The following is a 16,312-nucleotide window of genomic DNA, read 5'->3' on the forward strand; positions in this document are numbered from 1 at the left end:
TGAGCCTGGGACTTTTGGATACTTTTACATTTTAGTTCAAGCTTGAGCTATGCAGTGCAGAGAGATAAGCAGAGAGAGAGACAGAGTTTGGAGTGTACTTGTGGTTCATGGGCTGCTGAAGGAGTTTACCCCCAAAAGAAAGTCAATTTTAAATCTCTCATAAAAGGACATTATGTGAATTGAAGCAACTGATCACATTGTACATAGGTTGTTGTTATCAAGTAGTTACCAACAATAACTACTTGTTCTTTACTGTTCACCTGTGTGACATATTTACTTTCTCTGGCAAGGTAGTGTGTGGGCTGATCAAACGTGAACTACATGTGGTTTATTTTACATTATGCCACAATAATTCCATAGCAAAATTCTTACAACACAACAACAACCAGATCATGTCTAAGGCATTTTTGAAAAATATTTCTAAAAAAGGTATTTGTTAACAGCATTCATCTGGAGGTACATCATTTCCATGATATTATGTTGGGTCTTCTTCACATCTTTCACCAGTGCCTGGTACACAACAGGCCATTGTAATGAATCTATGAAAACTATGATACATGGAAATTGGGCAGAGCTCTGTTCCATCTCCCAGTTATTCCTGCTTGCTGCTTTAATTTAACTGCAACTGCACAGCAGGAATGTAGGAGAGCTAGCATTTCTGTTTGGAGAAGAGGTGGGGACTGATGAATAGTGTTAAGTGAGTTAGAAGAAATCATTTCTGGAAAGAAAGAAAAATAACCACCTGCCCTTTGCACACATGTGCAAAGGGCATAGGGAACATGTTTCCTAATCTGAGAACTGCCTAGCAGGATGGGAGTGCCGCCTTACATTTTCAGCGCATATTCATTTAAATATGTTTGTGGGGGTGCATCTACATTCTGCATTAATGCAATTTGAAACCATTTTACCTGCCATGGCTCCATGCAATGGAATCATGGCAGTTGTAGTTTGCCAGAGAAGGCCCTGTTCCAGAAGCATTCCCTCCTGATGTTTAACCCACATCTATAGCAGGCATCCTCAGCAGTTGTGAGATTTGTTGGAAACTAAGCAAGTGAGGTTTATATATCTGTGGAATATCCAGGGTGGGAGAAAGAACTCTTGGCTCTTTGAGACAAGTGTGGATGTTGCAACTGATTAAATCTGACTACCAGTATTTTAAAAAACTCTAAAATCAGGACAGTAAATAAAGAACAATATGCAAAAACAGGGGAATTCCAGACAAGAAACAATCAGGGCCAGCTAATCACCTCCCAATGAAGGATTCCCCCAGGCAGGAAGCAACCAAGCCTTGAATCTACAAGGCTATTCAATGCTAATCAAGGTGATCAATTGCAACATTCACACTTGCTTCCAACAGACAAGAGTTCTTTCTCCCACCCTGGACGTTATTCCACAGGGTTAAAAGTTAGGAGAGAATGCTTCTGGAACATGGCCATACAGCCTGGAAAACTCACAGCAACCAAATATGTATCTTCTGTGATCTGAAATAAGTTGTGTTTTAAAACCAAGTTTTGATAAGAGACTTTTCTTCTTTTTAATTCAGATATTTTATGTTGGTGTGTGTAATTTTATGTTGGTGTGTGTTGGTGTGTTGCAGCTCCTTTAAAATCATTTTCAATATAACTTGAATACTATGATTTTTGTAGTAGAGAATCTTCCACTCGTGAATATTTTAAATGGGGGAATGGGCCCTCAATACCTATTTAAAGTTGACTTGACTGCAAATAACAACTACCTATACATTTGCTTCTGGCTAAATGTGAAATATTCATATAAGTTTTGCTTCTGGGTTATACTTCTAGGAGGAAATATGTATTACAAGCAACCAGCAACCAAAGCCTAAACAAACAGAGAGATCTAATGGCTTGGAAGTCTTTGAATGAAGCTTGCCTTTTTTCTTGTGCTTTGGAAAAGAACATGTATGTGTTTGCATGGGAATACGTTTAAGAACATTTCCGGTGAATACGTCGTCACTTGTTTGCAGTTAACATTACAGAATGTGAATCTGATATCTTTTCTTGAACGGTATCCAAAACCATTACAAAGCAGCCAGGGAATTTCCACCTGCCAGAAATGATTTAGATGTTAAGACAATTTAATAATGATAATCCTTCCATGTGGTGGGGAGGAATGATTGCAAAGTGTGCATCATTCTTCTCCCTATTTTACACAGTAAATTCAAATAAAATTTTAGACAAAACAGTTGAATATAGGGGTTTTTTTTAACCTAAAGATGTACTGGTGATTCATCTAATGAAGTAAAAATATTTTGTACTTTGAGGCAAGAAAAGGAAACTAGACTGAAGTATCATGTGGAGTTATTGTGATTGGTAAAATTAAGTTTCTTCTAGTTTGATATACAAAATGCAGTTGCTAAAAATGGTCCTTTAGCACTCTCTCCTTAGATACAAAACAAGATTGAGCACTTGATCAAAAGGGAGTTTTTGTGGACTTCTGCAAATCTGCTTATGGGAGGAGGGTTCACATCCTGGATGAAATAAACCTTTGCTTATTTGGTTCTGACGCACAACAGTGAATCATTTCATCAGTTTTCACCTTGCTATGTGAAAATATAAGGGGGTTTATTTAATTGTCAACCGTTATTTGTACTTTATGACACATTTCAAGGAAATCTCTATGTAAAATCACATATACTTTCTCTGGGTGGGTGAGGGAGTGGACAAAAGTATTGTTTCGTGCACCCAGAGATGGGTTGTGATTTTTTTTGTTGGTTTGTGCATAAAATATACTTTTTTTTTGTCGTGTCAGGAGTGACTCCTGGCGTGAGAGAATTGGCCGTCTGCAAGGACGTTGCCCAGGGGACACCTGGATGATTTGGATGTTTTTATCATCCTTGTGGGAGGCTTCTCTCATGTCCCCGCATGAAGAGCTGGAGCTGATAGAGGGAGCTCATCCGCCTCTCCCCGGATTCGAACCTGCGACCTGTCGGTCTTTAGTCCTGCCGGCACAGGGGTTTAACCCACTGCGCCACCGGGGGCTCCACACATAAATTATACTGAAAACCATATTTCTATATCAATATATTTTTGTATAAAGAGATTTTCCTGAAAAAAGTCTTAAACTCAAGAGTTGTTACTTGTTTTCTCACTGGAATGCCTGAGATCTTTTCCTCATTGAGAATATGAATATTAGCAATCATTTTTATCATTCCTAATTCCCACTTCCCTGGCAAATAATGCAATGGGAATGAATTAATGCAGACTGACAGACACCACTTTAACTGCCATGACTCAATGCTGTGGAATAATGGGAGCTGAAGTTTGGTAACACACTGCTACTCATTGCCGAGAAGGCTAAAGACTTTGTAAAACTACAAACGCCATGATTCCATAGCTGTTAAAGTGGTATCAGACTATATCAGTTCTGAAGAATAGATGCATCCATGGAGATCTCTATTTCGTCATTTGCTTAGCAGGGCAGAAGAAGAGAGAAGTCCTTTCCTTGTAGCAATATCCGTGTTGTTTCCATCTGCAGAAATCTTCACTCACCTACAAATCTACATGGTTCTGAGATCTTCTGGAGTTTTCCTCATTATTCCCACCATTCCCACAGATATAGGCCCAGAGAAAGATGAAAGGCCCTCCCTCTATCCCAACTGCTACAGCTTTGGCTTCAGAAGGAGAGAGGACAGGGCAGTAACTGCTGGATTTCTGTCCTTTCCAATATTGGGCAGAGGGTTGTATCCTTCCTTACTTGTTCTAGAGGCAAGGAAGGAAGCCTCGTTCACAGGCTGGATTGCAAGGAGAAGGAGGCAGCTGAAGCCTGCAGGGTCAGTGAAGGAAAGGGTCAGGGATAGCTCCATCATCGCTGGCTCATTGTAAGGAAGGAAGGGAAGGGAAGAAAGCATATGGGCTCTCTTGCCTGGTTGGACCAGTGACAGAGGAACACCCTGAGCCCAAGTACCAAAAAGAGCCAGGGCTCTGTTTGGGATGAAGGATGAGGGGAGGGCCAGCAAGAGAAGAAGGATGTGTGTGTGTGTGTTGAGGGGGGGATAAGGTTATGCTGCAAGGCCCCTTAATAGCCACACTGCATTGATTCAGGTTTCCTGTGAAAGACCACCACAGACCACTTTTCTATTTTTTACAGACCACCTGTGGTCCAGAGACCACTGGTTGGGAACAACTCCTAATGGATCCAACTCCTGTATCGCTAATGGTAGTGTGGAAGAGAGAACTTTAGCAGGTGTTGCTTGTTATGAAACAAGGTAACAAGCAACACTTGCTGAAATTCCTCCTTTTATTCAACTATTAAAAGTATGATATCTTCCCCCAGTTTCCGCCCTACCAGCCCTACTCTAGTGAGAACATATGAGAGGGACTTCTTGGTGGCTATTCCGAAGTTTGGAATCTTCTACCTATAGTGAAGTTAGCCATCTTTGCTATTTCTTTGTAGGCGGAATGTATTTATAATTTCTACAAAGTTGCAATTTATAATTTGATTCCTTTCAAAATCTTAGACAATAACATTTTAATTTAATCTATCTTTTAAGTTTCTGTAAGCCACTTTGGACCACAACCTGGGAGAAAGGCACTATGTCCTTTTAATAAACATACATTGTTTGACTGGTGGGGGTGGGGGGTGAGCAGATAGCGATTACTGGATGGCATATGTTCTGTACCAGAAACTAGAGCTGAAATGCAATTTTCTGAATCACCACCCCAAATAACCAAATCAAATTTAAAGTTGACCAAAAACTGTTTCGTAACCCTTTTGGTCCTAATGTTGGAGAGTGGTCCCTGGTCAAAGTGGTCCCTGGGAACTACTGTTTTAACCCTTCTTTGAGGTTGAAAGAGTACGACTTGTCCAAGGTCACCCGGTGGGTTTCATAATCAAGTGATGATTCAAACCTTGGTTTCTAGAGTCAGAGTCCAACCACTACACCATACAAACTCCTACGTGTTTAGAGAACTTAAAAATATTAGTTAGCATATGTCTTGAAACCACCACTGCTGGAAGCCCATATCATTAGAGCAGAAACACCACACAGTTCAATACAATAATGTAAAACTATTTTTTTTATTGAAAATACACCTACAAAGTAATATTTATCAAGCCACACTGGGTGCACCCAGCTGCCAGCCCACAAAGGGCACAGAAAAAAGATTGTTCTATCGTACCTGATTTTTTGTAAGAAACAGAGTTAGTGTAAAAAATACATGTAATTAAAAAAGCAGACATATTTTAACACATTTTTTCCTTATGTAGATGTTATGGAAGGACCATCTTTTATATGAAATCTTTGTGGCGTATTTCCAGAATTGATATCCAATCAAAAACACAAATGTAATTAAAAAGTTACTCCATAAACTCTAATATTAACCTCTGTACACACATATTTGAATACAGTATCTATAAAAATATCTCTAGTTACATATCAGAAGATGCCTGTCTGTCATCTAGGTTTCCTGTTAGCACAAATAAGAAATGAGTAAAAGGGAAAAAAGAGCATCCATTATTGCATTCGGTCAGAGATGACTTAAGAAAGTTGCCATGTTTAAAGCATCCCTGATTCCTGAATACATACACTGAATTAACGGCTATTCGCTTTCAGTAAGGAAGTGATCACAAAGACGCTAAGAGAGTAATGAGATGTGCTATTGACACACTTGGCCTTATCACTCCAAAGGCAAGACCTGCCCACGTCCAGCATTCTGATACTTTCATAATAGTGTTAACATTTCCACTTCACATTTTAAGGGTGCAAGTCTCCAGGGCTTATTCACAACTCACACTTTTCAACAGATCCTCGGGACACATCTGCACTTCACAAATACTGCACTTTGATACCATGGTTCCTTCCTATGGAATCCCGGAATTTGTAGTTTAGTTGTGGAACTTGGAACTCTCTACTGTAGTTCAGAAAAGGAAATGATAATTTTCTAGGGGAGCATTCTCCCACTAAACTACAAATTTCAGAAATCCATAGCATTTTAAGTTTACAGTTTACATGGCACTGAATGGGTGAAACTGGTGTGGATATAGCACTGGATGTTATCAGAGAGCTCTTGGTGGTACACTATATATTGAGTAGCCTGTTCTCATGTTACCACCAGTTTGGCAACTTCCTGAATAAATAATGGAAATCTTGGGCCAAGGGGGAAATCACCCATTGATAGCTTCCTCCACATTCTTTGGAATGGGGCACCATGTGCCACAGAGTGGAACCCATATTATCTTCTTTCTCATGACCTCAATTTTCTGAAGTTAGGTTCTATACTCCAAAAATGTGAAGGTAACATGGTGGAGGGATTGGGGACAGATCCAGACAGTGGAAAAGTCCATGCTAACCTGAGTTTTGGGGCCACACACTGGCCCCAAAAGCTTTGTGGCGAATGAATTCATTTTTACGTGGGGCATCGTTTGGACGCCCTACTTGAAAATGTGGGAGTTACCATTTTTAAAGGGCTGTCTGGATGTGCCCTGGGACTCCTGAGTTTGGAAATGCTACCTTTTTGATCTTAGCCTCCTGAATCCAGGTCCCTTCCACACTGTCCCTATATCCCAGGATCGGATCCCAGATTATGTTCTTATCCCAGATTATCTGGCAGTGGAGACTCATATAATCCAGTTTAAAGCATATAATCTGGGATCAGATCCTGGGATATAGGGCAGTATAGAAGGGCCCTAGTTAAGGATTTGGGAAATTAGATGCTTTGGAATGGAAAAAATATTAATTATGAGCTTCAATCTTTCTAGTGGCTGTTGAATCAGCACTTCCTTTTATTATTTCACCAGGGAGTGTCAGTGCATGAATACAGGGTTAGGTTATCCTCAATGACTTGAAGCATTTTTTTCCCAGATAAACAATTAATATAAGCAAACATCAGTGGAGAACATCTTAGCAGATGGCAATTTTGCTGTGCTGATATCATAGGTCTTGGGTTTTTCAGGATTCTTTAACATCTGTGACCAAATGAATGGAGTCTCAAGGGCAAAGGTGAAGTTTTAACCTTGAAACACTGAAGTGACAGCTAATGCACTGCATCTGCTTTACGGAAATACTGCTGAAGAACTTAGAAAAGAAAATTAAAACCAGCCATTGGTTTTAATTTTCTAATACGCTACTGACAACTCTTGATGCTGAGGAATTTGCTAGAATGGATAACTGTTCTTAAAAATTATTTTTAATATTATTTTTATTTTGCACATGCAGCAAAAACTCTCCTTTAAAAAAATCTATAGTGAATAAAACAGGTCAAATTAAATGGAATCCCACCTTTCTTGAAAGCTTTTTCCTGTGCTAAGCGATTCAAAAGGAGCTCTTGGTGGCACTTGTGCCAGCAGGACTGCTGACCGAAAGGTTGGCAATTTGAATCTGGGGAGCGGGGGTGAGGTCCCACCTGTCAGCTCCTGCTTCTCATGCGGGGACATGAGAAGTCTTCCACAGGATGGTAAAACATCTGAGCATCCCCTGGGCAACGTCCTTGAAGACAGCCAATTCTCTCACACCAGAAGCAACTTGCAGTTTCTCAAGTTACTCCTGACACGAAAAAAAATTTCAAATGTGGCAGTGGAAATGTTATTGAACCCTGTCAGATGCTCTGCACGTTCTGCTGCCTACCAGTTCATCTGTATATTCTCATTTAATTTGTAGCAGAGATTTTCAAAGAAGTATCTTGTTAGATAGTTAAGGATGAAGATAGACAGACATTTTAATTGTGCATAAGTGGCTTGACCTCACAGTGGATGAGTTTGCATTTAACGCTGAACAATAACGCAGCCCTCTGTGCTTCAGCAGAAAGAAGCCTGTGCAAAGCCATGGCCTCATTCTCATTAGTCAATTGTGCGATAAGTGAACAACAAACACTGTGGGGTTTTTCAGGCTTGATTCACCAACCAAAGTGTATTTTAAGCTACAGTTCCTGTTCTGTATATAGCAACAAGTTAGGAATCTGCTAAAGCAAAAGTCTATTCTTTCTTCTGTATCACGCACATAGTGCTAAATTATGATTTAGTGTTATCGGCAGATATATCCAGTGTCTGCTTTGAAAATTAATTGGATGGAAATAGAATAAACGTGCCTTTTTGAAAAGCGCATTTCCAACACTCTGGAATGGCTGTCTTCACCTTTAGGTGGCCAAATGCAATGTACTTTTTGCAGAAGTAGAGTTTGAACACTCAGCTCTAAGATTTAAACTGGCATACTACTCTCTTCTTTCCAGAGATAGGAATATTCACAGTACCCAGACTAAGCTACAATTTACAAGATTCACTGGAGCAGCCACAACATTTAAATGGGTGTGCATGAACAGTGGAGAGAAACACTCTTAAAATGTGATTTAGGATACCAATTTGTAGCGAACATTGAATTGCCTTTTAAAGTCATTCAATGTGTAGCTACACATATCTAAGTCCCACCTAAACATTCTGTAACCCATGAAGAAGCTGAACACTAGCTGTGCGTTATAGTCTGTCTGATGCTTGTCAATTCTCTTGTTTTGTTGCCTGGCAGGCAGCAAAAGCAAGGCATTTTATCAGCTTCTGATACCTGGCTACATTCAACACTTGGTGGGTCCTGGCTTGTGCAGGTGGTTTGATAATTTCCAAAGGGAAATGGATGCCCAGCAGCTATTTTGAAAGCCTACACTGATGTGGTAACCACAGTTTTTAGCAGCCCTCACAGTAGTGGAGGCTTGAAGATACAGTTCCTTTTCCAAAGTGCATGTGTATATATTTATATATATATACATATATTAGATCTCTGATCCTGGAAAGACTCTGTGCATAGGTTATCAGTACTTGTGTTAAATAGTAGTATTGTAATCCAAAGAGGAGCATAACATTACACAGAGATAATTGGAGGTTCATGATCTAGGAAGTCAATGGGACTTGAAGGTGCACAGCATCAGGAAATTAAGGTTTTCCTGATCCAAAAATATCCCATTGGGTATGAATGAAAATACGTTATGTCCTTTTTATTTAGCTGGTAATAAACGTGAAATGTGGAGAGTATTTAATCCTCAATAATAATAACAATCATCAGTATTCCTACTTTTACTGCTCTTATGACAATAAAATAAGGAAAAGATGTTTTTTCAAAAATGAATTTGCTACTCACTGCTCTGGAGGATAGCATTAGGTTTAAAAACAGCTTTGCACTGCTATTCTATACAAGCCTACTTTGAATGAGGATATACAACCATTTCGTTGAATATAATGCATACTCCCAGATAAGAGGCTGCAGCCTTAGTGGTGTTAAAAATGTGTAAAAGTCATTGAAACAAATAAAACCTTTCAGGATTTCCTCTCTGTGTTGCTTTTCAGCTTCTATTAAGTGCGATCACATTTTCAGGACTAAGAAACATGTACACTTGAAAATTATTGATAATCTGATTAAAAATATTGTGTATTCTCAAGCATATCTCACCACACGACTGTGTGATGCCTCTTTCTTCCTTCCTTCCTTTCTTTCTTTCTTTCTTTCTTTCTTTTCTTCCTTCCTTCCTTCCTTCCTTCCTTCCTTCCTTCCTTCCTTCCTTCCTTCCTTTCTCTCTTTCTTGGGGCACAATTACATACTGCAATCACAACTAATGTAGACTAAGGCATAACTAGACATGGCAAGAAATGAGGTTGCTGCCATTCCATTTCTCTTTCTTCTGCATAACATCTAGGCAAACACAACATCTGACCTGGTGTCATGTCTGTTCCTCTCCTTTTGCTTCAACAGCTGCGGGAGAAGGGTAAGGCACACACAAAAATGACATCACACTTTAATATTGTGCCTACCTAGCATTACAAAAAGGAAGAGCCAAAGAGCCCTTATTTGTGACACAGCTCCATGTCTCTCATGTCTAGGCAACCCCTAAATCTTTTCAGTGCTCTGTTTGGATAGAGAATGAAAAAGAAGGACAAATAGACAAGATACAGAAAGGACTGGACAAAGTGTACACTTCCCACGTAATCCGGCGTGTTTTGTCTCGGGTCTTCGGCCTTACATCTTGGTTTCACTGTCTAAGGGCTTTTCATTCTCATTCTCTTGTGAGATCAGCTGGTAAGGCTTCTTCATTTCGTTCTCTTCTATCACAGAATTGCCCATCTCGGCATCCTTGCTCCGCAACTCATGCCGCGACAAATGTTCTACAATCCCTGCACCAATGGAGTCTCCCAGGACGTTGGTAGTGGTGCGTAGACGGTCCCTGTGGAAAAGGTTGCAATTTCATTAAACACAGCTGCTGAAACTGTAATTGTTAAATATCTAACGGTTCAAAAGGAATTGACACATTACATGTTCATATTCATTTCCTTCACACATTGAGATTAGGAAAAGAGCATGTTCTGCAAAACAATACAGTCAGCCCTCCACATTTGCTGTGGCCAGGGGCAAAGGATCCCCATGAAGAGTGAACAAAGAAATTGCCGTTTCTTAACATGACAGAATTTTTTTTCTAGGTCTTCCAGTATGGCTCTACAGTCCACTTATACTGGAAGCTAACTACACAATGGTATTGGAGGGGCCTGGAGGTTGCTAGAGAAGTGTTCTTAAGAAATCTCTATATTATGGCTGGTGGAAGACGACCAGAGTCCATGAATAATCAAATCTGTAAAAGTCAAAGCCACAAATGTAGAGTCAACTGTGATCTGTGTGCTGTAACGTTAAGAAAATTGCCAGTATACAGAAGGCACCTAAGGAAATCTAAAGAATTTAACAGTGGATACGGTAAATCAGAATATTCCTTGCTTAAGAAAACCGTATGACATTCATGGGGTCAACAAGTTTTTTTTCCATGTCAGGAGTGACTTGAGAAATGGCAAGTCACTTCTGGTGTAAGAGAACTGGCTGCCTGCAAGGACATTGCCCAGGGGACACCTGGATGTTTAGTGTTTACCATCTTGTGGAAGGCTTCTCTCATGTCCCCGTATGGGAAACTAGAGCTGAGACGGGGGAGCTCACCCCACTCCCCAGATTTGAACTGCCAACCTATCTATCTATCAGCAGTCCTGCCAGCACAAGGATTTAACCCATTGCACCACTGGGGGCTCCATGGAGTCAACAAGTGATTTGAAGGCACATATACATGTTGCATGTTTAGCTTTAAATGTTTTTATATTTTTTACAATGAAAATTTGTTTACTTGTGTTTAAGCTTTTATTCACTAGACTACTATCTTTGTCTTGTTTTAGCACTTTTCTAAGTTCCTTGGGTCCCATGCTGTGAGAAAGGTGCTATAAAAATAAAATCTGGAATTAGGCATGCTTGGAGGGTTCCACATGCTCCCACACCTATTGCTGAAGTAACCAAGTAACTTCTGGCTTTTTTGAATGTATGAGTTGGAGCCGAAATGATCCCTGTTTAAGAGGGGAACAACATCCATATAAACATTTCCAATTTTCAGTAACAAAAAACAAAACAAAAAAAAAAAGGAAAAAGAAAACCGGTGTGATGGATAATAGGCCCAGGATGCTTTTTGTTGTTGTTGTTTCTTCACCACATGTTGCATGATTTCTCACCGTCTCTATTATAATGTCATGGACATGGATGGCCAAAAGGTAGAGTCATAGAGTCATAGAATCAAAGACCTGAAGGAGACCTCATGGGCCATCCAGTCCAACCCCCTGCCAAGAAGCAGGAATATTGCATTCAAATCACCCCTGACAGATGGCCATCCAGCCTCTGTTTAAAAGCTTCCAAAGAAGGAGCCTCCACCACACTCCGGGGCAGAGAGTTCCACTGCTGAACGTCTCTCACAGTCAGGATGGTAAATAAACCTCTGTGAAGCTGTATGATTTGGAAGGATCTGGTACGTCATGTAAATGATGCCTGTGACAAGATAAATTTGTACTCGCTTTGATCACCTAAAAACGTGTTGCCCAGTGAAATTTTGTCAACACCATGGATTGTTAAAACCATCATAACAGAAAACCTAGAAGCCACACAGATATGCAAAGAAACTATTGTATATGTTACATGTATTTACCTCCTTCTCCCTCTGTGGCACAGCTGGCTGGGAGCCAGCTACATTAAGATCACTACTGACCAAAAGGTCATGAGTTCGAAGCCAACCTGGGTTGGAGTGAGCTTGCGACCAATTTGCTGTTGACCTTTGTATCTGTCAAGTAGGAAATTTAGGTACCGCTTATGCGGGGAGGCTAATTTACGATGCCATAAAAATCTCCAGCAAGTATGCAAAGAATGCAGAAGTACTTCATCAGTGTCACAAATGGACGGTTAAGTGACAGCTCCCCTGGTGGCCAGAATACTCTCATAAAAAAGCTGGAATGTTAAATAGCTTCTGTGTGTCTGTCTATATATGTTGTGTGCCTATGGCATTGAATATTTGCCATGTATATGTACATTGTAATCCACCCTGAGTCCCCTGTGGGGTGAGAAGAGCGGAATATACATATTGTAAATAATACATAAATAAATAAAAATAAATAAGGACAGGCGAATACCAGTTTCTATTCATTTTCTCTATCACAGTAACTGATGAGATAGAGCACTACAGAATGTGTTGGCAACGTGGGAAGGTTATTCAGTGGTTTTCCTAGATGTGCAGAATACCTTATGAGAATCTTCATGGCTCTCGGGTCCTACATAATTATACTACTATGATTCCACTTTAATTGCAACGAGTGAAGTTTTCAAAATCTTGGGTTTTGTAGTTTGGTGAACTACTGAAGCTCTCTGGCCAAGAATTCTAAATATATCTTCCCTAGATTACAAAAACCCTAGGATTTCAGTAAGGTGGAACCATGGTAATTAAAATGTAATCATGCTACTGTAACTGTAAAAAGCCTTCAAGTATTTTTTCTGAACAGTGAACTATACACGTTTCTTCTGTCTACAAAATTATAATGTCCCAAATTCTCTACAATACAAGTAAAGACTGTAGAGAATCACAACATATTATAGGGTGATAAACAACAGTGAATTGCAACTTCAGTTTTGACATGCATCTGCAGCCTGTTCCAATTTATAACATGCCTTCCCGCTGATTCCATGAGAAATACTCACAAAAACCAATCCACGGCAATGATGAGAGTGATATCGTCTGTAGGTAAACCAACAGATGTCAATACAATCACCATAGTGACCAGACCGGCCTGAGGAATCCCTGCTGCACCAATGCTGGCAGCTGTAGCTGTGATGCTGGAAAAAAAAAACCCACAAAATCATTCACATTGGTTTTAAAAAATGTTTTTCAAACATTCATGCATCCTAATGATCTTTTGGGTTTTACAGACCTGAAGCTAAATCAAGCCTGAATAGTAGTTTTCACAATTTTTGGCACTTATGGAGAAAAGTGGTACATAAACTAGATAAACCATGAGCCATAGCTCTATTGTTATTTGCCTAATAGATAATGTAATGTTAGTAAACTGAATCCATCATTCATTAAGGCTGTTTCTTTGAAAAAATAGGATCGATCAGTTATGCAGAACAACTACAGAGCATTTCAAATACATTAAAAGGGTCGAAAATCCCTCTCAAGAAAGAAATCAATCAATCAAAAAGCAGGATTTCATATTGTATCGACTGAATTGTTGCTAATTATGCAAATGTAATCTATTCCCTGAAAACCAGACAAGTATATTATTTTTAAATGCATCAGCTGGCTTTTAACCAAATAATTGTAATGAAATTCACATATTACCAAGATTGAAATAGAGGCTTCTGTTTGAGATATGAGATAATACACAACTACATCCTTTATTAGTGGCAGGGTTCTGATTGTTGCTGTGTGCTTTCAAGTTGTTCCAATACTATGGAGAGGTGTATCTATAATGGGGTTTTCTTAGCAACGTTAAAAAATGTTGTTGTTGTTGTTGTTGTTGTTGTTGTTGTTGTTGTTGTTGTGTGTCTTGAATCCATTTCCAGACTTTGGCAACCCTAAGATGAATCTATCACAAGGTTTTCTTGGCAAAATTTGTTCAGAAGGAGTTTGTTTTTGCTTTCCTTTGAGGTTGAGATAATATGACTTCCCTCAGGTCACCAAGTGAGTTTCCATGGCTGAGTGCAGATCTAAGTTTTGGTCTCCAGAACTATAAGCCAACAAACTACCACACCGCATTGGCTCTCACTGTGTCCCCAGTGCCTGCAGAGTCATGAACACACACACTAAAATTATCAATTGTGCTTGGATATCTGGCATGTCTATATCCAGAATTTGAGCAAGGTGGGCCTGAATGGAAATGTACTGAAATTCCATCTCTCAAAACTGCTTATCATTGTGTCATAGTGCATGTCTCTGTATGCATACTGGGCATTTGTATGCATACTATGGTTTGTTTGGATTCAAGGGTTCTAATGAAAGTTGCCTGATAACTTGTAGTGAGGATGAAGTGTGCCTTGCCTCAAGATTTCTCACATTTGTAAAGCTATGAGAGGATCTCAGAGAAATAAAGTAAGATCCTTGTATTTGGGAGAGAATACGTTCCTGGCCAGTCCACAGTTACCTAAAACTGTGAGTATTTATTTATTTAGGGCATTTATATCCCGTCCTATCTCACCTCCACAGAGGGACTCAGGGCGGCTAACAACTGGCACAGCATAGTGCCCACAATAAGAAAAGCATAAATATACACAATATAATAAAAACAGTATAAAAACAATATAAAAACATTAAATACAACGCAGTACAACCAATTGGCATTAAATAACCTGATTTCCAGTCCCAGGTATCTTCTCTAGGAATTTGCTAGGTCCTACATTGCAATTCTTATGTTAACTTTAAGGGGAAGCGTACTATAAAATTGCCTGGAGGATCGACCAAATTCCTAGAGAGGCTATTCCCCCCCAGACATGAGTCAATGAACTGCAGATAAAGATTCAGTTATTACAGAGTTCTTAGGCCCATCCACACAGATACTATAATCTGGATGGAAGCTGGTCTGAGATCTTGAGTTACAAAATATCCACTCACAGTGCGACCTCCAACAATGCATCCATTTGGAAACTGTGTATTTAAAAACCCATCAGAAATTCTGGATCATGCCATAAAATGCACTGAAATTGATTATTTTATAACAGTACAGTCCTGCAAAGCACGAAAAGCATCCAGAGCACTTGATGGGTCAGGGTTAAAGTTGCAGGCAGAATCCAGATAAACAGCTTGGAGGGAAGGTAAACAATTGCCTCCCCTGGCAAGGAAAGGGCAGCATTCTATGGGAATCCTAAATTGCCTGGCTCAACCAGCACATTTTGTGGAGGAGCAATGACAAAAATTAATCCTGGGTCTGGTCGGATCCAAATCAGTGGAAGTTTGTGGATTCCATGGGAGAGTGTAATTGATTCCTCAGGGGTGTCTGTGTTGGCACTCTGGAGCAAACTGGATCTCTTCAATCCACATCAAAGTAAATGGCTGTGTGGAAATTTTAAAATGTGAATGTGGGCAATTTTAAAAGGGCAGAATTGAAAAAAATATATGCAAACTCTCTTTAGTCAATGTGGATGAGTGTGTAAATAAAGCACATTTGGTTACATACAATAAAAAGTCACAAACATGTCAATATGGAATCCCTGAAATCTCAAAACACAAAGAAAGATGGAAAGAAAATATTCATGGAACTAGAGAAAGAAAAGCAGCAAAATCAAGACTTCAACATGAATTCTCTTTTCATGTTGAGGGATTTGTCTAATTCATTTTGTTACTTCACTGGCTGCAACTAATCTATCACAGCAAAAGATGCCAATGTATCACACACAAATGTAAAGACATATAAATTCAGCATTTACAAACCTGATTGTGATAATCTGTCCAAAGTTTAGATCCATATTATTAACCTGTGCGATGAAAATTGCAGCCAGCGCCTCATATAGAGCTGTCCCATCCATGTTAATGGTTGCACCAACAGGGAGCACAAATCTCGTAATGCGTTTATCCACTCCATTATTTTCTTCCAAACACTTAAATGTGATCGGTAAGGTGGCAGAACTAAAATCCAAAAGAAGAAACAATGAAAGAATATTGTGTTTCAGTACTGGAAAAGCAATGCATGCAAATGTGAATGATGACTGAACATATGTTATTAATAAGAACAATTTTTTTTATATCTATGAATGAAGTATCTTAAACCAACACAATGGAAAGAAATTCCCTGTCTGTTAAAACTAAAAACTAGATTAACTAGTTTTTCAGTGGAATTTGTTCACACATCAATCATAAACTAACACTGCACTGAAGTGAAATAAAGTGAAATGAAGTGAATGCATAATGGAAAGTCCATCCAAATATGGACACCGTCTATATTAGAGAGTGCGGCTATAAAAATTTTGGTGGCCATTTTTATGCCTAGATTCCTCTATAGATTGAATGGCCTACTGAAAAATAAAACAAAGGACTCAAATGTG

At 39.3% G+C, this 16,312-nt stretch overlaps 1 protein-coding gene across 1 annotated transcript in view; it reads right to left on the bottom strand.

Moving 5' to 3' along the window:
* Window positions 1-5,018: 5,018 nt before the first annotated feature.
* Window positions 5,019-16,312, bottom strand: part of SLC1A3 (solute carrier family 1 member 3) — a 78,137-nt gene continuing 66,843 nt past the window's right edge. Inside the window, exons 8-10 of the mRNA XM_060761399.2 lie at window positions 15,702-15,896; window positions 12,977-13,111; window positions 5,019-10,157 (exon numbers count right to left, since the gene is read on the bottom strand). Of these exons, the coding sequence (XP_060617382.2) occupies window positions 9,953-10,157; window positions 12,977-13,111; window positions 15,702-15,896 (535 nt within the window). The 3' untranslated portion in view covers window positions 5,019-9,952. The remainder of the gene's footprint in view (window positions 10,158-12,976; window positions 13,112-15,701; window positions 15,897-16,312) is intronic.

The sequence above is a fragment of the Anolis sagrei genome, chromosome 2, assembly GCF_037176765.1.
Source record: "Anolis sagrei isolate rAnoSag1 chromosome 2, rAnoSag1.mat, whole genome shotgun sequence".
In the NCBI taxonomy this organism is placed as follows: domain Eukaryota; kingdom Metazoa; phylum Chordata; class Lepidosauria; order Squamata; family Dactyloidae; genus Anolis; species Anolis sagrei.